This window comes from Mytilus trossulus, chromosome 4 (assembly GCF_036588685.1).
Source record: "Mytilus trossulus isolate FHL-02 chromosome 4, PNRI_Mtr1.1.1.hap1, whole genome shotgun sequence".
NCBI classification, from domain to species: Eukaryota; Metazoa; Mollusca; class Bivalvia; order Mytilida; family Mytilidae; genus Mytilus; species Mytilus trossulus.
This window is the reverse complement of record NC_086376.1, coordinates 63,827,597-63,849,450: the sequence shown is the minus strand read 5'-3', so window position 1 is coordinate 63,849,450 and position 21,854 is coordinate 63,827,597. Positions and strand designations below refer to the sequence as shown.

General features: G+C 30.5%; 1 protein-coding gene across 1 annotated transcript in view; it reads left to right on the top strand.

Moving 5' to 3' along the window:
* The window catches only part of LOC134715741 (MMS19 nucleotide excision repair protein homolog), a 39,063-nt gene that overhangs the window by 14,041 nt on the left and 3,168 nt on the right, over nucleotides 1–21,854 (top strand). Inside the window, exons 5-23 of the mRNA XM_063578139.1 lie at nucleotides 2,522–2,666; nucleotides 3,963–4,088; nucleotides 4,978–5,039; nucleotides 6,340–6,501; nucleotides 6,852–6,929; nucleotides 7,596–7,673; nucleotides 8,406–8,463; nucleotides 9,060–9,214; nucleotides 10,946–11,021; nucleotides 11,635–11,830; nucleotides 13,018–13,136; nucleotides 13,503–13,622; nucleotides 14,383–14,623; nucleotides 16,132–16,228; nucleotides 16,694–16,765; nucleotides 17,300–17,420; nucleotides 19,136–19,284; nucleotides 19,791–19,977; nucleotides 21,061–21,143. Coding sequence (XP_063434209.1) covers nucleotides 2,522–2,666; nucleotides 3,963–4,088; nucleotides 4,978–5,039; nucleotides 6,340–6,501; nucleotides 6,852–6,929; nucleotides 7,596–7,673; nucleotides 8,406–8,463; nucleotides 9,060–9,214; nucleotides 10,946–11,021; nucleotides 11,635–11,830; nucleotides 13,018–13,136; nucleotides 13,503–13,622; nucleotides 14,383–14,623; nucleotides 16,132–16,228; nucleotides 16,694–16,765; nucleotides 17,300–17,420; nucleotides 19,136–19,284; nucleotides 19,791–19,977; nucleotides 21,061–21,143 — 2,325 coding nt within the window. The remainder of the gene's footprint in view (nucleotides 1–2,521; nucleotides 2,667–3,962; nucleotides 4,089–4,977; nucleotides 5,040–6,339; nucleotides 6,502–6,851; nucleotides 6,930–7,595; nucleotides 7,674–8,405; nucleotides 8,464–9,059; nucleotides 9,215–10,945; nucleotides 11,022–11,634; nucleotides 11,831–13,017; nucleotides 13,137–13,502; nucleotides 13,623–14,382; nucleotides 14,624–16,131; nucleotides 16,229–16,693; nucleotides 16,766–17,299; nucleotides 17,421–19,135; nucleotides 19,285–19,790; nucleotides 19,978–21,060; nucleotides 21,144–21,854) is intronic.

Below are 21,854 nucleotides of genomic sequence, written 5' to 3'. Positions count from 1 at the left end.
TATTTTTCATTTTCATTTTACATTACAAATTACACAAATATTACAATATATCTCAAACAAATTTTACCATGTAAATCTATTTTGATATTAATATAACCTATTCTAAACCATAATCCTAAACTTGAAATTGATGAAAGATAACATTATTCAAAAGTTAAGAACATGTTTTACATTAACATCCTGATACTGTTACTTCATATAACTTGGCCTTGCTTGTGCTGCTTTTTGATTTACCACATCCTATGTACAGTTGACCTGTTGGAGAGAATGCAAGAGAATATGGTAATATTATGTTAATATCACTTGTTTTATAATATGTCATCAGCAGACCAGCATGGTTTAGGATATGAAGTGTATGTGTCCTCACATCAGCTACAATAACATTGTCTCTAGGTGTTGTCACTATGTCTGTTGGAAAGAATGGTATGTCCTTGTTGATCTCTTTATCTCCTGTATAGATATTGATTATATCACCACCCTGTCCGAACACTACTACTCTACGTCTGTCATCACTTACTTTATCCACCACATGTATATTCCCATTACTGGTACTGGTTATTCTCCTGGGATAGGTGAATAAAGGTTGTTTATATTGATCATTTTCATACACTCTCTCATGGTCTCCATTCTGATTCATTAGTATTACAACTCTTCTTCCTGGTTTAGGGTAGTCTTTATTAACACTTCCTACTAAAACTTTATTGTCACTAGTGATATGGACTGCTATAGGTGCTAATGGTGACACATTATATACTGAGTCTGTTAGTGTACCGGTATTACTACTGATTTGTTCTAGTTTCACTGTAGATATAAGTAGATCATTTGATGAAAAAACAGCTATACCACGGACTTCGATATTAAAGCTGGATAGTATGTTCAGTTTGGTTCCTTCAGGTTTTACTCTCTGTATTACTTTATCTATGTTATTACATGTCCACAGTGAATCATCATAACAATAAGACATACAATGTACTGCAGATAGATCAGTCTGATATTGTTTAATGATGTTCAGTTCTATAACAGGCGGTTGTCCCACATCTTTGATGTTTACTACCTGATGATCCTTGGCATTTTGAAATTGTGGATGTACTTTTTCTTTACAATGATTACACAGTAATTTACTACAGTCAATACACTTCCACTTTATTGGTCGGTCATTGTCACATATTCCACATTTAGCTGGGGCTTGACTTCTTATAACGGACTGAGAGAACGCCATTTTAGATTATTAATATATATGACATATTTTCTTTCTGGTTTGTATCTATAAACAATACTATTTTGGTAAGTTATATGATTTGATTGGTCATGGTAGACTATTATCAATGATAATTGAATGTCAAGGTTTTTAAATACCATGTTGTAGGTATGAGTTGTAAAAACTCATAAATTAAATTCATAAGATAGATAATAACCTGACTACGAAGCTTAAAATAGTTTTAGTTGATTATAAAGTATTTTGTATTCTGGGGTACTTTAAAATTCATAATTTATTGTAGTAAAAATGAATTAAAAGTATATTCAAATTACAAGAACTGATGGAACTAAATATATACCTTAGTGTAATGTATATTACGCAGTGATTTTACACTGTGATATATATAACACCATATGCATGAGTAGCCACATAATAATGGGGACAGAATTAATAAAAGAGATGATCCTGCAAACCCTTCTTTCACTAGAATAGACACAGAATTTGTGTAATACAATAAATAAAAAAACAAAACATGTTGTAACTTGTTCACAGTTCCTAACTACAGTGTACATATTTTATTATTAATGAACATAGAGGTCCTAGCTATAAAGATATGCCTGTTATCTTTTTGATACAAAACATTTAACTTAATAATCAATACCTAAATTTACACTATGTCACTAACAATTGTTAGGCCATATAATGACTGCATAGGTTTGAAGATATTAAAACCCACAGATCTTCAAATTTAACATAGTCCCATTTTGATAGATGTATATGAAATGTTCTCATGGTAAATGTATGTTAATAATGTTTTCATACCACTTCTGCTTACTTTAAAATTTAATTAAATTATTTGATTGATGTGATTCTTTAGGGTATCCATTTTAGCTATTGGAAAGACTTTGTAATTATAGAAACACAAATAAAAAAAATCAAATGAAGAAAAATAAACAACATGTGATACATGTGATAGAACAACACAGTTGTTAATATTAATCCAAATTATCTGTGTTGTTCGGTCACAAGTTGGATATTTTTTGATATTTGAAATCTTAATATATTTTTTTTATTACATTTTCTATTGTCTGTTTTAAAATTTTTATATGCATTCCCAATTTATTTTGATGCAGCATGACATTGCCCATTAATAATAATTTTTGTATGACATCAGGAGAGTCAAATTATCAGATTTATTTCGCATGCCAAATTATCCATTTTAATTTCAATGTGAAATCTCGGTAATTCTTAATTTGCAACCAATTTGTTGAATTTTTCCAAAGAGCTATTACTATGATTAAGTGTTTTTTTCTTTTCAATTAGAGTGGGTGTAAGAAGTTTCCTGATGGTCAAGCCAGCAAAATTTGTAGAATTATCTTCCAGAATGTACAGAATCAGTCCTTATCTCAATCAGACAGATGCAATGTGTATACATTGATAGCAAGATTTCTTGATACAAGATTGGAAGGCAAGTAAATAAAAAATACACATCTAGTTTTTACATATTTACTGCCTGTCAATTCTTGATACAAGATTGGAAGGCAAGTAAATAAAAAATACACATTTAGTTTTTACATATTTACTGCCTGTCAATTGATAGTGTGGTTGCCTTTAGTGAGGAATGTATTTGATTCTGTGCCAGGCCAAGTCAAAAACCATAGACTTTAATATCTGCTGCTACATGTATTACCAACTTAGTTGATGCATGGCATCTGATAGTAAGATCATAGACTGGTCAGTTAAGAATCAGAATAGTGAACCTGAGCTTAGGTGAGCTAGCACTTTAAATGTCAGACTTTGCATGTTGATACAGTACAAAGTAGGAAAACGTTGTATCCCAGTAACTTGCAAATAATTATTCACAAAATGTTTGTAATAAAATTGAGAATGGGAATGGTGAATGTGTTAATGAGACAACCACCAAACCAAAGATCATAAAACAACCAAAGGCCACTAAAGGGTCTTCAACACAGAAAGATAATCCTGCACCTGGAAGCATGCTTCAGTTGGCCCCTAAACAAACATATGTACTAGTTCAGTGAAAATGGACACCATACTCAACTCCAAAACATAAATATATTATACAAGACTAAGAAAGGCTAGAGACTCCTGACTTGCAACTGGACATTATATATTTTACATTCAATCATTAAGAGATAAAACAGTGTTTATCCTTATAATATATCGACTATTTTCATCATGATATGGAAATCTTTATCCTATTTATTGAAAATATTTGATATGTACTGTACAGAGTTTGAATTGCAACAGTAACGGTATATTTAAACCATGGTTCAAAGCTGGGTTAGAAAGACTAAAAACTATCTGGTTGTTAACTTGTTAATTGAATGGACAAATAATGCAAGTTAATTATTGCTACATTGACTATTATATAGAAAGTACCATTAGAATCACACCTTGTGACATTGTCTAGACATGCATGACATGATAGAAGTTCCAAGTCGAAGAAACATTCTGTAATATTATAATTATTTCCACTGGAACAAATATTACATTTTTTTTCATTTCAGAATGAAGGACATAGAATATTTGTTACAGTAGAAACAGATATTATGACATCGTTTATAAAAATGTTTCCAATTGAATTTCTGCTAGTCATGTTAGGTGGAACAAATAATTCATTGACAAAATCACTACTTGGGATAATTTGAAGTGGAATATTGTGCTTTATCTTAAATATTTTTTGTTGCCACTGAATTTCATAATCTTGTGATAATTTTTTTTATTTGAATTTTTATTTCAGAACTTAAAAAGATGGAAGCTGACTTTGTGTTAGGATTTATACAATTAATGGACACAGAAAAAGATCCAAGAAATTTAATGACCTGTTTTCAGTGTGCAAGAACTATTATTCTTAGTTTTTCATTAGGTTTGTTTTTTATTGTTTTGTGTGCATTATATTGTGACTTGGTACATTGCATAAACATTCCTTACACCTAAATTAATTTACAATTAATTACTTAGGAATTGAATGCTCCCTTTTATGCCCCACCTACGATAGTAGAGGGGCATTATGTTTTCTGGTCTGTGCGTCTGTTTGTCCCTCCGTTCGTTCGTCCGTCTGTCCAGCTTCAGGTTAAAGTTTTAGGTCGTTTTTGATGAAGTTGAAGTCCAATCAACTTCAAACTTGGTACACATGTTCCCTATGAACTGATCTTTCTAATTTTAATGCCAAATAAGAGATTTTACCCCAATTTCATGGTCCACTGAACATAGAAAATGATAGTGAGAGTGGGGCATTCGTGAACTGAGGACACATTCTTGTTGTAATTTTATTTGCGGTGAAAGATGTGTAAAAATTGCCTAGTACAGCTCCTTAGAGTGAATTCTGTATCACAAAAGAAAAAAACCACTTAATTAAAACCAGTCAAATTTCAAATTGTTGCCATATCATAAGTTACTTATGCAGTATGGCTAGTAATAATCATATGTACAATGTATAGTTTTTAATTCAGAAATTATCATTTATCATTGCAATTATTCAAGAATTGACAAAAAAATCAAGTTTAATATTTGCTAATTTTGCAATTTCATGAAATTTGCAGAAAGGTGTATGTGGCAGACATTAAAATGTGAGTTCTTATCATTGAGATACTTACTCATTATGGCAATCATTTCTGAATTTACAGTAGTAAAAACTTATGAAATAAATATATATAAATAAGGTATTTTAGATGCCTAATGTGTCGATTCTGATTTTTGCACATACTCTGTTATGATAATAATGAAATTTCTCTATTCATGGATTCTGTTTTCAGGTGTATTTGTGGAGGAAATGTTTGAAGTTACATCCTGTTACTTTCCAATAGATTTTACACCAGTATGTATATATTATAAACAAACAATCTAAACTCTTTTTTTGTATTTATTGGCTGAGATATCATCATGATCATGGAATATTTATATTATTGCAATTTGTAAAGGTGGTCTCTTTATGGTAGAAATATAATGTACAATTTCATCTATAACCTTATGTTCACCTGATTTCAAACATAATTACACCTTATGTAAGAATCCTGGATTTTGATTGGTTAATAACTAGTGATTTTTTCACCAATTTACTGTTATCAAATGAATATCCTTCATTTTTTAATGCGTCAGGGTATTTGCCAAAAGTATATGCCTTTTTTACCCTTCTGCCGTGGTATTTGCCAAAAAATACTCTATCCGACTGGACGCTTGTAACATCACGATGATCAATGCGTTTTTTAACATTAACAAGATGTGTAATTAAATAGATAAAGCATGTTCTTGAGGGCTATTTACGAAAAAAAAACAGTCTTGAGAATGAATTTCCCTCACCTTACAGCTCACGAAATTTAACATTCTCTCGACTGGTATTTTCGCAAATAACCCTCCTTAACATGATATATCTGTTTAAGGAGGTACCTAACACTACAGGGAGATAACTCTGTAAAATCAGCTAAACGTTTTAATTACGTTGTGTTGTTAAGGGAATATTAAGCTTCCCAATGATCAAAATAAGTGTTTGTCTAACTGCTATATAACCAGTGTAATTTTTCTGATAAAACGGTTGGTTCAAATTTTTTAATTTTTTTATATTTTTGTCAAAGGGTCAAAGTAAATACTTTGTCAAAATTTCAAAACTATTAAACGGACCAAATAAGTTTTAGTTAAAGTGTTGGGTACCACCTTAAAATTCAATCAACTAACCTTGCTGATGGACTTATACTTGATATTGGTCAATTATAATTTTATACTTGTAAATAAACATATTTATGTTTTACCTATGTAAGTGTGCTGTCTGTTTGTCTTAACAGGAAAATAAATAATTGAAATTTTGAAAATCTCAGCTTTATTTAACTTAAAGACGCACAAACTATTCCTCACAAGATAAGGTTTCTTAGTGTAAGGGTAGTTTTAAGTACTTCACTCAAAAAGTGAATGCACTCCTTTTTGTGGAGATTTGTGAATTATATGTTTTAAAAAAGACAGCAATTTGTACAGACAGGTTTCAGCAAAATTAATAGAATAGGCTCGTGTGAGTTTTGATTTACATGGACTTGAAAGCCAAATTGACAAAGAAGAAAAAAGTTAGAGTAAAAAGGAAAGAAGACATGTAGTTTAATCAATGCTTTTATTATTGTTTTCCTTTTCAGCCTCCCAATGATAACTATAAGATAACTAGAGACGACCTGATAAAAGGTTTACGTGGATGTCTTAGTGCCTCAGAGAAGTTTTCTGAGTATACCTACCCTTTACTGTTAGAGAAACTAACATCAGATGTACAGAGTGCTAAGTTAGATAGCTTACAAACTTTGGTAGGGATGTTATTTTAGATGCTGTCATATTTCTCATATTTGTTTCTTTGATATTGATGACATCAGTAAAAACGTCTCCAAACAGATGAATAGAAAACCATTTCCTTTACTTCAAAATCTTCAAAACCATATAGAACATGCATATATATATTGAAGGGCTATTGAAAAAATCACCATTATTAAAAAAAAACAAAAAAACATCGGTTTTGTATTTTATTGTTAACAACAAATTTAATGTTTCTACATTATTTATTCAAATATGAAATGATGGCAATGGGTTTTTACATGAATTTTCCCAAGCGATTTTTATTAGAAAAGTGAATTGATATTTTTTCTTTTATTTATTTTAGAGTGAATGTGTTGAGTTGTATGGAATAAAACCCCTCAAAGAGTTTCAAACATCTTTATATAACTGTATCAAAAGTGAGGTAAGTTCTAGGAGAAATATTATTGTTGTATGTAGTTATGAATTATTTCAAACACATTGATTAAATATACATAATTGTAACTGGATGCTGTAACAAAGTATCCCCAACAAAGCCCCTGTAATTATGAACTCCTTGGTACTATCCCTTTAATATTACCCATTTTAGACATTTTTGGTTGTCAGTTCTCACTTGCTAATAATTTATATTTATTTAACAGTGTGTTTGACATCAAAGCTGTCAAGTGCTTTATGCTTTATGGTTTGCTTAATTTGACAGTTTACACAGCTAGCTGAATTTCCTGTTTATTGAAGAATTATGGATTTTTGGGTAATTTAAAGGGAGAAAAAAATCAAAACTCGTCAAAAGAAAAAGCAAATTTCACAAAAAAATAATGTTAAGGCGCTCATGAGACAGCAGAATAACGTGACAGGTGTCACAAAACAGGGCACAGTTGTCAAAAAAGGTGGGTGTTGTGCCTTGGTCAAACGGTTGACACATACTCTTGTTGAACATTTGCATTACTTTCTATCTTCACAAAGACACATTGTTTCATTTCAATGTATAGGGTATCTGTAGGTAATAACATATGAAGGTTACTTTTAAGCATGGTTGTACATGTAGTTGTACTATGTTTCTCTCAAGACTTGCATTTCTTTTATATTGTAGATATTTAGCTCAGGTAACCCAGCAATAGAACAGGCGGCATTAGAGGCCCTCCGTGGAATCGTCAGAACACTTTCTAAGGTTTGTCGAGAAGAACATCTACATACCTATACATAACAATTAGAACTAATATTTTTTTGTCATTCCTGAAAAGAAAGTAGCTGATACAAAACATAACAAGCCTACAATCTTTTGTTGGTATAATCAGCAGCTAGATTCAGTTTGTGGTAATAAGTGTTTTTGAATCAATAAAAAGTAAAATCACTTAGACATGTTAGATACTGAACTCTGGGGAAAATTCAAAATGGAAAGTCCCTAATCAAAGGGCAAAATCAAAAGCTCAAACAAATCAAACAAATGGATAACAACTGTCATATTCCTGACTCAGGATGTAAATGAGTACCACTCATTTTTGTTGAATATTCTCTTTCAACTTTTCCCATGTAAGATTGCTTTATAGATATAATATCTGAATCTTAAGCATGGTATCTTTGATGAGTTTATTAAAAATAAAAGAATGTAAACTACAGTTAACTGTATTCATGTAGATTAGAATAAAAAATGTGTAAATATTGAAATTAACTAAAATGTTACTTGTTAGTAAAAATCAAACAAATTTTGTCTTAAAGTAATTGTTTTTACAATATATTTATAAAAATTGTTTTATGCATACATAATAGTATTAAGATTTGATGTTTATATGTTAGTAAAAATCAAACAAATTTTGTCTTAAAGTAATTGTTTTTACAATATATTTATAAAAATTGTTTTATGCATGCATAATAGTATTAAGATTTGATGTTTATATTACAGAGTCTTTTAGAAGGCCCAGATGGTCCTGTTCATAATTACATCTTGGAAATTTTACAAGGTAAATAAATCACTTTCATATGTTTTCTCCCAGAGGAGGCATTTATATGTTTTGAACACTTCTGAATGATTTCAATATTGACAAAATGAACATTTTGAGGCACTGAGTGCGACTTTCTTGTTTGATGTTTAAGAAATTGCATACAGAAATTCATATGGTGGCCCCTTTGTTACTAACTGGAAGGAGATGGAATCTAACCCTTCAAAATACTTTTCAACGTCCAAGAAAATCATCCTTACAAACGAATTGCATTTGAATAATAGATTGGCTATTGCATGGTTACAATGGATTAGGAAGGAACCATCAAATCTTCAACAGGAAAACAAACATTCTATTCAATTGTTTTGTGTCAAGGGTTTTTCTCACAAACTCCAGTGTTAGATGAATGGTTAACACCTTGAATCAAGAATGAACTACCTGTAGAATGATTTTAGTGGGGATGAAACTTTTGTTTTTTGAAAGCTTTTTTTACTACATAAACTTTTTTAAAAGAACAATGATTATCTGATTTCAAAGTTACCTCCATAACAAGTTACATAAATAAGTGGGATACCCTTGATTTGAATATTTATTTTAACCTGAATTAATATTTTCAGATTGCAAAAGATATATGACAGGGGAAGACAACAGATTACTGGTACCAGTTTGTCGTCTGCTAGTATCCTGTGCTGAGGGATCAGATTCAGCTTGTTGTCAAGTGTTACAAGATGTTATACCCAATCTGATTGGTCTCTACAATAAATCATCTGTTGTAAGTTTACAGGGTATCCCAAACCTTACAAATTGTCAAGTCTTACATGAGGTTTCACTTAATCTGATTGGTTTCTATATAAATCATCGGTTGTAATTGTACCGGATATATATATCAAAAGCGGGTGTGGCTGCTTTTACCTCAGTTATCATTAGTGAAAAAAATTATCTGAGGAATGGACTTCATTAATTATTTAACTTCCATTTCTTTATTTGTTTGCATTTGATATCTGTATCTTATTTGACTTTGATTCTAAACTCCCTTTAAAAAAGCAATATATCATGTTTTCACCTCTGACCTTCTTGTATGTTGAAATCATGCCTTAAATACAATTACCGGTACAGCTAATACATTAATGCTAGCAAGACAACAAATGAAATACCTATGTAATGAATCACTAAATCAGAGTAGGTGTGTTCGAATACTAGTAGCTATTTTATTTTTCTAAAAGTTCTTGACGACAGTCTTTTCAGTTGGATGATGAAAATGCATATCTTCGAGAAAAAACAAATACAATTTTTTGGCTTCCATTTCTACGATTGTGCTTTATATTTGTCATCCTGTGATGTTTTAAAATTTAGTGTCCTTAACTTCAAACATAACGTCCAATAAAATTTAAGTATGATGTATACAAGCTGAAGCCCCGCCTATCTTAATTGTCATGCTTGAGCAAACATTGATACAGGCAAAGCAAGCAAGCCAAACAAAGATTTGTCTTGCTAGCATTAATGTATTAGCTGTAAAGAGTATTTATTATTGAAATGTTCAGTTGAAACGTAACCTAGTAGGACAATATCTTTGTAATCTCTTCATGGATGTCAATTCTATTTCATACACAATTTTTTCTCTGAAAAAACATTTTCCCAGACAAAAAAAAAACGTTCTTTACAGTCACTTCTATTACGTCTATTTAACATTTACTTAATATATTGTATTTATCTCTTGGTTTCTTCTTTGAACTGAATTTTCATATCCAAGTAATCCTTCACATGTTTGTTTAAAAGTCTGGAGTACCATGATCATGACCTTATTTTAACCCCTCTAGCTATATAGGTAAAGGCCACAACTGCTAGTTTGGTTAACTGGGACAACATCACTAATGCGCCTTGAAATGAGGAACTCAAAAGTCATGTGTAAACAAAAATTCTCTGTGTAGTGATATTTGACACTTTTCTATGATAAACAAGTTACTGAGCTTAACCATTAGAGTTAATTTAGAAAGTAGGGGAACACAGAATAAATGTGTAAAATCTATGGAGCTATTAAATGTGTTCAAAGTATTAAATTTTCAAAGAACTTATTGTGTTAAAAATGGGATTATTTACCATGAGGAGCCGCATCACAAAAGGATACTCGGTGTTTGCTAATTTACGGAAAGAGTAATCTCACTTTGTACCCGGAAAATTTAACCACATATGTCAAAATGTCTCAGCTTCGAAACGAGCCATCATACATATCCAAGTTAACAATATGGGCTGGGCAACAGAAGAAAACATTACCATTACGGCCTATGGAGAAACTAATGCGCATCTGTACCAAATTGCTGAAATCATAAAGGATAAGAAATAAAATTGGTAAAAAAACTGGATAAAAAAGCTCACTCAGTTCTGATTTAGTGAAGACTAAGAATTAAATTCTGGTTTCATTAATATCAAATTTAAATACTGATAATATAAATATGTCAATACTATCACAAGTCTGTTTTTTGTAAATTATGAAATGTATTTACAGAATTCACAGAGAAAACTAGTGTTAGAAATGATCAGTCGATTTGTTAGAGTTGTCGGCACCTACAATCAGGGACAGTGTAAGTTTATAAGTTATTTTGTAGTTCATGTCAGAAAATATTTTTATCAAAGCTGTTGGTAAAAGTAATTTTAACTGTAAATTGTTAGACATAAAATACTGTTGATCTTGATAGAACAAATGATTTATATTTAAAGTCATAAACATCAATATGCAGAAAACCTATATCATTATGTTCAGCTAACATATATTTGCACTTGGAATATCACATAGGCTTGACCAGATTGACCAGAATTTTTCAACTAGACTTACTAAAATGTGTCGCTCACATAAAACGTAGACAATTTTAAGTGAAAGATTGGAACCTTGATTAAATTTAATGTTGTCAACAGTTTACAATACTGATGATAAGTTAGACCTGAACACCTCTTCCAGTATGGTTGTAAAAAAAGGAAATCTTTCATTTCTATAATAGAATCTAATGAGCACTTGCTATAAGTTTTGAATGAATTTATATTTTTTTTTAAATTAATTTAGATATCAAGGAAATTTTCGTTCCCATCAAAAATTACTGTGAGTGAATTTGTGACAATGAATAAACTGAAAGAATTAAAAACAAGAATTTACAAAGTTTTGTTGACCTGATTTGTGTTGTACATATGTTTTGAATATAGGTCACAAAGTCTTCCTGACCTACATACCTGAGTTGTCAACCATCATCAAGTCAGCATTAATAGATTCAAGTTCACATCTGAGAATGACTGGGATCTCAGGTGTTAACGAGATGTTAAAAGTTAGTGGAGAAGATACAAAGGTGTATACAGAGCTAATTCTAGATAAAACTTTTAATGATCAAGACAAGGACGTTAGGTAAGTCACTGTGTACTGTTACTGTACATCTAGTCCAAATAATTATGACATCTTGGAAGGCTATTTTAAATTTTTGCTTTGAGGTCTTCCTGTAGATGTAAGGTGTCAGAGAAAAAAATATAATAGCCTTTCAAGATGCCATAATCATTTGGACTACTGTTCCGGCGTTTTATGTTTCCGCAAATTGACATTACTTTTCTGGAAAAAAATATGATGTTTCCGGAAAAAAAATAATTTCAATTCGCAAATAAATATCTTTTTTTTCCGGAAAAAAGGTACTGTTCCTGAAAATAAATTATAATTTTTCCGCAAATAATTAAGAAATATCTGTTGATCAAAACAAAGCCAATAGAATAAATAAATATTTATTCAAGGTTATCATAACATGCAAGTAAAATTCATCATTAAAACGTATGAAAACGTATGTTAAAAAGTCAGCACTAATCAGATATATCTTGATAAGAGTTCATAAGTCAGTTCTGGCAGAATATTTCAGTGTAGCCAACACGTCGTACAGAGTCCACAGTAGTACATTCACCGTTTACAAATTTTTTTGTATTTTGTTCGAGAAGGAAGTTCATCTTCTCCTTTTCATATTTTCGAAAGGGTGCTTTTTACAGTTAAAGTTCGCATTTTTATGTACAGTGTTGGTTGTAGTTTCAATAAGTCATTGACAAAGACAAAATGTTAAGATGGGTAGCGTAAAACAACTCATTCTGCAATAGGGCATTAAAGGCTCGGCACAATTCGTTGTTCTCTTATCCTCTGTTCAGGATGTGATGCCCAAATGGTTGGTGGTAATCTCGTCTTTCCATCTTATACAAAATTCCAATATATAATCGGCAAACGTCATGCAAATATCGTCAGATGGAGCATCGGCTATAAATTCAACAAAGCATTCTTCAATCATGTCAGTTTGCAAGTAAGCCAAACCAAAGAAATGTGTAAGCAATTTAACAAAATCCAAATCTTTGTCTACGTAATCGGCACTCAAATAGTTTATCTAATATAATTTCTACATTCAGAATATATTAGCCTTTTGATAATTGTTCTTATCTCTTAGTAACAAATTGTCCAAATATTATACTGTATGGTTTTGAAAATTTTACCCAGAATGCATTAGCTATTAGTACATCGATTTCTTTCAAAGTCTGTCCTTTACTAATTGTTTGATAAATTTATTGAAGGAAATCCTGTTTGGAGCCTTTAAAAACCATTGCTGAAAAGCACACAGACGTCTTAGAATCTACAGTAATCCCTAAAGTACTTGAAAGGTTAAAAGATGGACTAAAAAATGTAGTAAAAGGTATGCACACTTATTGCAAGAAGTTTAATCAATGTATCTAAAATTGAGAAAGGTAATGGGGAATGTGTCAAAGCGACAACAACCAAACCATAACTGTTTTGTTATAAAATGAATGTTACGGGTAACTGTTTGGTTATAATTTTCATTTCTACAGAATCTAAAATAAAATTACAATTGAAAATTATTTTATGTACAAAGTCATGGCTGGTTAATTTTAAAATCCAAGCAAAGTGTTCAGTCTATTGTGATTTGCCATTATGAAATAACTGAGGTTAAAATTTAAGACTCTCAAAGTAGCCCTTATATCATAAAATTCTCAGACTGTTTATGTATAAAAATCAATGATATTATACACATCTATTTCAGGTTCAGAAGACATGGATAATGAGATTAATGCTGTATTATCAACAGTAACCATTAGTTATAATTCCCTGGTTATGGTATCAAAAGAATTGTTACAAGTTTTATCAGGAAAGTCAGCAACAGGTAAAGTAATCAGTGGTTAGTTACATTTATAGTAAATTAAATCAAGGCCTTAACCATATAGGACAATGGTATTTTTATATTTGATAATAATTTTATTTTGGATGCAACACTTATTCTGATTGGCTGAAAGTGTTTTGTCTATCAGCTCATAGACTACAGTATTACAAATATTACAGTTGTTCCTTAAATAGATTTATCAGCAAGAATATAAAGCATGCCAATTTAGGGGAGCTGATATGTGAGCAGATGAAAACATTTATCTTTTCATTAGGACATTTTGTCTCAATGATATTTTTCTCAGTACATGTATAGAAATAAGAAGTTGTGGTATGATTGCCAATGAGACAACTTTCCACTGAGATCAAATGAAATGTAGTGTATAGATTATGATATTTATAGGAAGTAGTTAACAAACTCTTTTTACATGTACAAAACCCTTTCATGATTGATGGGTCGTATGAATAACTTCACATGCATATTCATTAAATATAACTTCATGTTAATGTTAAGGTTTGTCTCACCATGTTAAATGACATTTTGCATTTGTTTTATATGTTCATCGATTCATAACTTCACGTAAGTTAGTCTCCATTTATATATAGATCTCTCTAAAAAAAAAAAATCATAGGAAAAATACTCACCTTTTTAATGTTACAGGATATTTTGCCATTATAACTCGGTGTACAATATGTTCTTAAAATATTCAATGACATTAGTTATAAATGATCACACATTTGTTACAAAATATATTTTATTACAGGAATGGAGAATGATAAAGCAGAACAAAGAACTAATAATCTAGTCAGCTGTTTACTAACAGTAATTCAGAAAAACTTGGATGACAAGAAGTCTTTCGAATATTTGTATAGCAATGTTGTGTTGAACATTTATAAAACTGTGATACAGAATAGTTTATCTTCTACGTCAGTGCTACATTCACCTAGAATTATTAACAGTTTCTCTCGTTGTGTACAGTGTATTGCAATTAAATGTGATAACAGGTATTTATGCCATTTTAACTGGTTGAAGTTTATACAATAGGTTTGAGAAATGATTGGACAATAAGACACTATAAATACATTCACACTATGGTAACTGTTAAGTTCACTGGCAAAATGAAGAAACTATTTGATTTACCTAACAGTGTTTGCCTTACAAAGGAGTAGGTCCGGTAAGCACCAATTTTGGCCTCAAATTTCAGGTTCATCTGACGAAAGATTTTGATTACTTTTAAACACTGAAGTGTCTATTTCATTTGAATCAATAATTTTATGTGAACGATTTTAACTGATTGGGTCATTAAAAACGATCCGATTCAAGCTCAGATATGAAAAATCTACCAAACATGCCAAAAAATGTTACTTTTCAGATGGTTTTTGTCAAAAATGAAAGTGGCGGCATCCATGTTCACCTTTAACCTTTATATATGATATGTATAATCATAAAATACAACTTACATTTCAATATTAAAGATGAACACGAAAACAGTCTAAAATTAAACAAAAATGCCAGAATTGTGAAGATTTCAGTAATTATACCCCTGCTTTCAAAAAAGGGGGGTATACTGTTTTACCTCTGTCTGTCAGTCCGTCCGTCCGTCAGTCAGTCCGTCCCATGAATATTTTTCGTCCCATTTTTCTCAGGAACTACAAAACAAGGATTTCTGAAATATGGTTTCAGGGTTTATCTAAGTCATTTATACCGTGTGATGCGTTTTCAGATTGATCACTTGACAACTTTCTGTTTACCGAACACTTGTATGATTTTACACATGATAACCAAGTTGAAAATTTTCGTCACATTTTTCTCAGGAACTACAATACAAGGATTTCTGAAATTTGGTTTCAGGATTTATATAGGTCAGCTATACTGTGTGATGCATTTTCAGATTCATCACTCGACAACTTCCTGTTTACTGAACACTTGCATATTTTTACACTATTTATATTATCCACTTGCGGCGGGGGTATCATCAGTGAGCAGTAGCTCGCAGTTTCACTTGTTTAGCATGACTTAATGGTGCTAGTACCCGATATATGTGCATTGTTATGTAACAGAAGCATACTACTGTCTAATAAATAAATAAAAGTTAACATATTAACAATTTTGTAAAACTGCTATATTTTGGGGCCAAAAAGTGGTCTTGCTGAACCTACTCCTTTTATATAGCTTATTCCTGATAAACAGGGAATTTTGAATACCATGTTGTCTCTAGAAATATAGCATTTTGAAAAGACAGCCCCTAGCATCTTTTTAATCTGTCTCAGGATGTCAGTCTAATACAAAACATGGTCAATGTTCATATCATATCATTTTGTGCATTTATTTTGTATCTGGACTTTAAAACAGGCATCCATTATCTTGTTCAATGGACTTTATTCCAACTTTTTATTTTTATTGCCCCACTTGTATTGTCAACTTAAACTCATTTAGTAGTTACAGTTAAACAGCAACACTCATAATCAAGTCACAGTAAAATATATGTTAATTAATGATGTTTTATTTTCAGTCAACTGCAAGCTCTTTACTCTTTAGTTACAAAGATATTTTTACATGGAAGTACAAGTGATATAGACATTACTGATGGATCATTTAATCCTCTTGATGTAAGTTGTACTGTTATAAAACCTATCAGTATGGTTATTGTGCTTAGATTAAGAAATCAACCAATTATATACTTGATTGGATTTTTTTAGCACAAGTTTTATACCCATTACAGCGTAAAGTTAGTTTTATGACCCTCTGCCCTGCTGTTTATACACCATTTGTCTTTCCACAAAATTTGAAGTACCGTTACTTGAAGTACTATGTACAAATTTTAACATGGTTGTTTGAAGAAATTATACCTTAAAATAGTGTTTCAATGAGCAAATATCAATTCAGTCTAAAATCACTTTTTTGCTGTTACAATGTATTATTTATTATGAGATAGGTTTCCAATAGTGATACAATATTGCATTAATTAATTTAGATGTAAATTGTTTTTTTAATAAGTTTTCAAAATTCTATAAAATGTAAGATAGTTTTGAATAGATTACAGTCCATAAAAAACCAAAAGATTTCTTTTGTAGGTTTCGTCACCATGTCAGCAAACACAGATGGTATCTATGGTAACACCAGTTATCTGTACATGTAATGAAAAGGTAGATTTATTAACAGCTTTTTACATGTACATTCAATTGAATTATAAAATATTCTAGATTTCTTCTGATGAATCAAGTTCATTAATATTTTTTTTTGGAAGTTATGAAGTAAAATACATACTGTAAATTCAGAAATTATTGCGAGGTTTTTATTATTGCAAATAATGCGACTGAGTTGTAAACGCAATAATTAAAACTCGCATTTTGTAATATTTTAACTGAATTAAGCATGACTTTTCTCAAAATCGTAAAAATTTAAATCGCATTCAAGTGTAAAATGACAAAATCGCAATAATAAATGCACGCAATAATTTCTGAATTTACAGTAATCAATTCTTGGTCATCGTGTTTTTAGATGCCCTGAAATACCGAAAAATGTAAATAGTAACTGCTATTTAGTGTAATGCCAAAAGAATGATTTATATTTATTTGAAAAAATCATGAAATTTTTCAAAGTTAGACAGCTTCATTCAAAATAAGAGTAAATTATAAAAACTAACTAAACATTAAAAATGACTTTAATATTTCTTGCAGCTCATAGATGAAGATGAATATGTCCAGAAATTGTTAAACCTGTCTAGAACGTCACCTCACAGAACTACACAAACAGAGGCATGTAAATGTTTGGCTGGAATAGTAAACAAACATCCTGATAGTAAGTTTTACTTTGTCTTATTCTACAGTTTTGTTTTGTCAATGTAGATGACTGACTTTACCATTTTCTAAACGTTGTCCCCATCAGGTCTGTATAATTCATACACTTGGGAAGGACAAGGTTCACGAAGGATTAAAATTGGCCTTGATTTTTTTTAACGTTTTTTTAATAGGGCCAAAATAGTAGAAACTTCACGAAGAAATACTTGTGATAATACTATTTAAACAAAAACAAAATTTCTTGCACTTTTCTTTAAAATTTATGGAGCTATGACCCCTTAAACAAACATAATTTTTATTAAAAGGTCAATTTTGGTACTTTTTTTCCCCATGATTTTGATTGTTTTTGGTATAATAAACCTTGGCCACCATCTATGACCCAAAAAGATTTTATATTGACGAAATCTGTATCGAAATTGGAATATTTTGGTTACAACACATTTTGGATCGTAGGTGGCGGCCAAGGTGTTTCTGAAGCTTTAAGGTCTGAAAAATGCACAAAATCATCATATTTTGACAATATGTCCAAAATGGGCTTACTTTGGAGAATATTATAAACTTTTATGAAAAGAACTGATATATCTAGCATTTAGACTCTTGAAATGTACCCATTTATGAACCAAATTGAGACATTTTTGGTGTTTTATGATAAAGTTGATATTTTAGGCCGTTTTGTGCCATTAGTGAACTCTGTCCTTTGCATAACATGGACATTTCCTTGAAAAATGTTTAACCCTGCCACATTTTTTATGTATGTGCCGTCCCAAGTCAGGAGCCTGTAATTCAGTGGTTGTCGTTTGTTTATGTGTTACATATTTGTTTTTCTTTCATTTTTTTTACATAGATAAGGCCGTTAGTTTTCTCGTTTGAATTGTTTTACATTGTCTTATCAGGGCCTTTTATAGCTGACTATGTGGTATGGGATTTGCTCATTGTTGAAGGCCGTAAGGTGACCTATAGTTGTTAATATTTGTGTCATTTTGGTCTTTTGTGGATAGTTGTCTCATTGGCAATCATACCACATCTTCTTTTTTATAATATGAAACACTGACATTTTATTCATTTGCAGGAAGTAGTAAATGTAGTCAGAAGTTATTTCAAGTCATATGATGTTCCAGTGATACTGATAAAACTAGAATTGCTGCTATTAAATTTCTCTTGTGGTGGAATTATGTTTCACCCCCCTCTCATCAGAAAGCTTATAATATATATGGAGGAATGATCACTTAAAAATTAGCTGAGGAGTTGAAATATAATTGTAGATCTTAAAATATCTGTTCTGTTGCACATTTAAATCCTTAGATGAATTATTGAGCAGTTTTAAAAGATAATTTATCGCTTAATTCTGAAAATAAAAAAGTTAAATTAAGTTTGGGTATTTATGCATTGCATAAAAAAACAGACAAATTTAGATGTTGTAACATCCTACAAAGCAACTTAATTAACTAAGTAGTATGGTTAACAAGCAACTGAAACATGTGACCAATGAATAGAAAGTAAAAAAACAAAAATACCAAACTCCAAGAGAATTCAAATCTGAAAGTCACTTATCAAATCAAGAGTGTTTAATTTCATTTAATTCTTAAATAAAAAAACATTTAAAAAAAAATATAACTGTAAAAATCCACATCTAATTTCCCTATGATAACACAACACTGATTATAAGTTCTGTAACTGAAAAATATAAAATCTTATTGAGTAATTTTTATATTTCAGTTCTACAAACCATAGATTTATCAGACATAGAGAAAACAGTGCAAAATAAAACCTCTGAGAGTAGACTGTCAGATTTACAGATTATTATATGGTTGACTAAAGCTTTAGTAATGAGAGGTCATCAGAGGGCACAAACAATGATTCTATTTGTAAGTACCAGTATAGTACACACATCAGACATTTCTTTACTTGAGGTGACTTTTATAAACCAAGTCTATAAATTGTTCTGATGCAAAAAAAAACTGAAAGTAAAATCTGTCATGATTGAAATTTGCAAAAGACGTTATTGGTTATTTTACCACTGATCACAAGATATTTATGGCTTGTCGTATGATAAAAATGGAAAGATAGTACAGTAGACTCCGGCCAATCGGATACCCATAATGTCAGCTAAAAATATCCGATTATCCGATATATTCAATTAGATAATGATACATTTATGTGGAAAATTATTTTGTAACTTTTCATAAGTTATTGTCCTATTTTTTGTTACTTGTAAAATTGATGACCTACACATTGGAATCCTGTAAACAAAAAAATCAATAAATATGTATGGAGTAATGTTTCTATCAATATCTTATACCTTAAAAAAAAAAAAATAACATTGAAAAATCACCATTTTACATAAAAGAACTGCAATAATTTGTCTTTTTAGCTCATGTCTTTGTTAAGTGACCCTGACATTGGACGAGAAGCTGCAGATGGTTTCAACACAATTTTAACTGACAGTGATGATGTATTAAACAGACAAATGAAAGCTGTAATACGCATGATGTATAAACAGAGACTGTTTGTAGAAAATGTTTCACATCTAGTCAAGTCATTTGATACCACTGGTCAAGGTAGATAATTTACTCTCTCTTGGGCAATTACTGTCAAGTTTTGATACAATCACATTATAACTAGCGTTATTTTGCTAGCTTCGATTTTCACATTTATGTTTTTCTTCAAAAAGACCTATAAATAAATAAATAGAATACCTGTGTCACTATGTTATTTTGTAATTTACTAAACATGAAAGTTTTCACACATTGCTTCTTCCAATTATATGTTAATTGATAATGCCTGTGTATACACTCATGTGAAAATATAATGTTCATTCATTTCAACTCTATTAATGGGAAGGGAACTGTTATCATTCAGTGAAAAATTTAAACCTTGTACAAAAATTCAAAGAATTTAAATGATGAAAGTAATATTATCTACATCTGATACTTAGGATTTATTTTTATGCAACAGTTATTGGCATTATGTTTTCTGGTCTGTGCGTCCATCTGTTCATTTGTCCGTTTGTTCGTCTGTTTGTTATTACGTCTGTCTGTCCTGGTTCAGGTTAAAATTTTTGTTGAGGTAGTTTTTAATGAAGTTGAAGTCCAATCTACTTGAAACTTAGAGCACATGTTCCCTATGATATGATCTTTCTAATTTTAATGCCAAATTAGATATGTTTCCACATTTTCATGATCCATTGAACATAGAAAATGATAGTGCGGATGGGGCATCCAAGTACTTTGAACACATTCTTGTTCTTTGTATAATATAAAAAGATGTTGTATTATTGCTAATGAGACAACTTTGGGAACCCTTTTTTGGAAAATCAATCCATTTGAATGGGAACATATAGTTTGAACCTCCCTTTTATTATAGGTAAAGACCTTTGCCTTTGAAAATGTTTTGATTCACCCCTGGATATGTTAAGATGCAGAATTTGGCAAGACCATGAAATCAAAAATCCACAAAAATAGCCACATAAGTTATTGAAAACAAAAATAAAGGAATCCTAAGTTCATTCTTTTGCTTTTCTACATGTCACAAAAGTAGAGTTATACTTAGGCAAGAATATTATTTAGTAACAAGCTTAAGATTTAGTTTAAATTATATGTATTAGAAATTAAATCAAATTTGTTTCTAAATTTACATTTTAGATACAAGAAAGAATTATCTCAGGGTGTTGTCAGCCATGTTAAAAACCTTACCTAAACAAGTGTTGATAAATGAATTGCCTCCTGTAAGTTTATCTTTAACTCACTGTGACTTTTATGTCAGACATATAACTAAATAAAACTCTCTTATGAAGAGAAGAAGATGTAATAAGATTGCCAATGAGACAATGCTCACCAAGAAACTTTATGACACAAAACTTAACAGCATTAAATACAGCCTTCATTGATGAGCAAAGACCATACAGCATTGTCAACTATAAAAGGTCCAAAAAATGGCAAATTAGCCTTTTCAAAAGGTCCCATGGGATTTCTGGAAGTTATATCATAATTTTAGTTACTTGGTTTTGGAGACATTTATTTCATGTAAATACATATTGGTCAGTTTTTCTGCTATAACTATGGTTGACCACCATATATTAAACATCCTCAATTGTATTGCTATTTAAGGATGTCTGCTGGTCATGTTTTTGAATTCTTGTCATATTTTCGATTTTCTCAGGTTTTATCCATCCAAATGTATTAAATTTTTTTTTACACGACACCCCACTTTTGTCTTCATAAATCTGTTCAATAGATCATTTAAGATTTAGTGATCCGGCGGCATGAAATCCTTGTTATTTTTTCTTGGTTTAAAGGGTAAAAAACAATTCCAATGTTAACAAATAGTAAAGTCTGAAGAAAACCCTTTTCCCGCCATTTTCTAAATGTCTCGTATTTTGAAAACTACACACGAGACTAATGATTTTATTACTTTATTTTGTTTAAATATCAAAGTT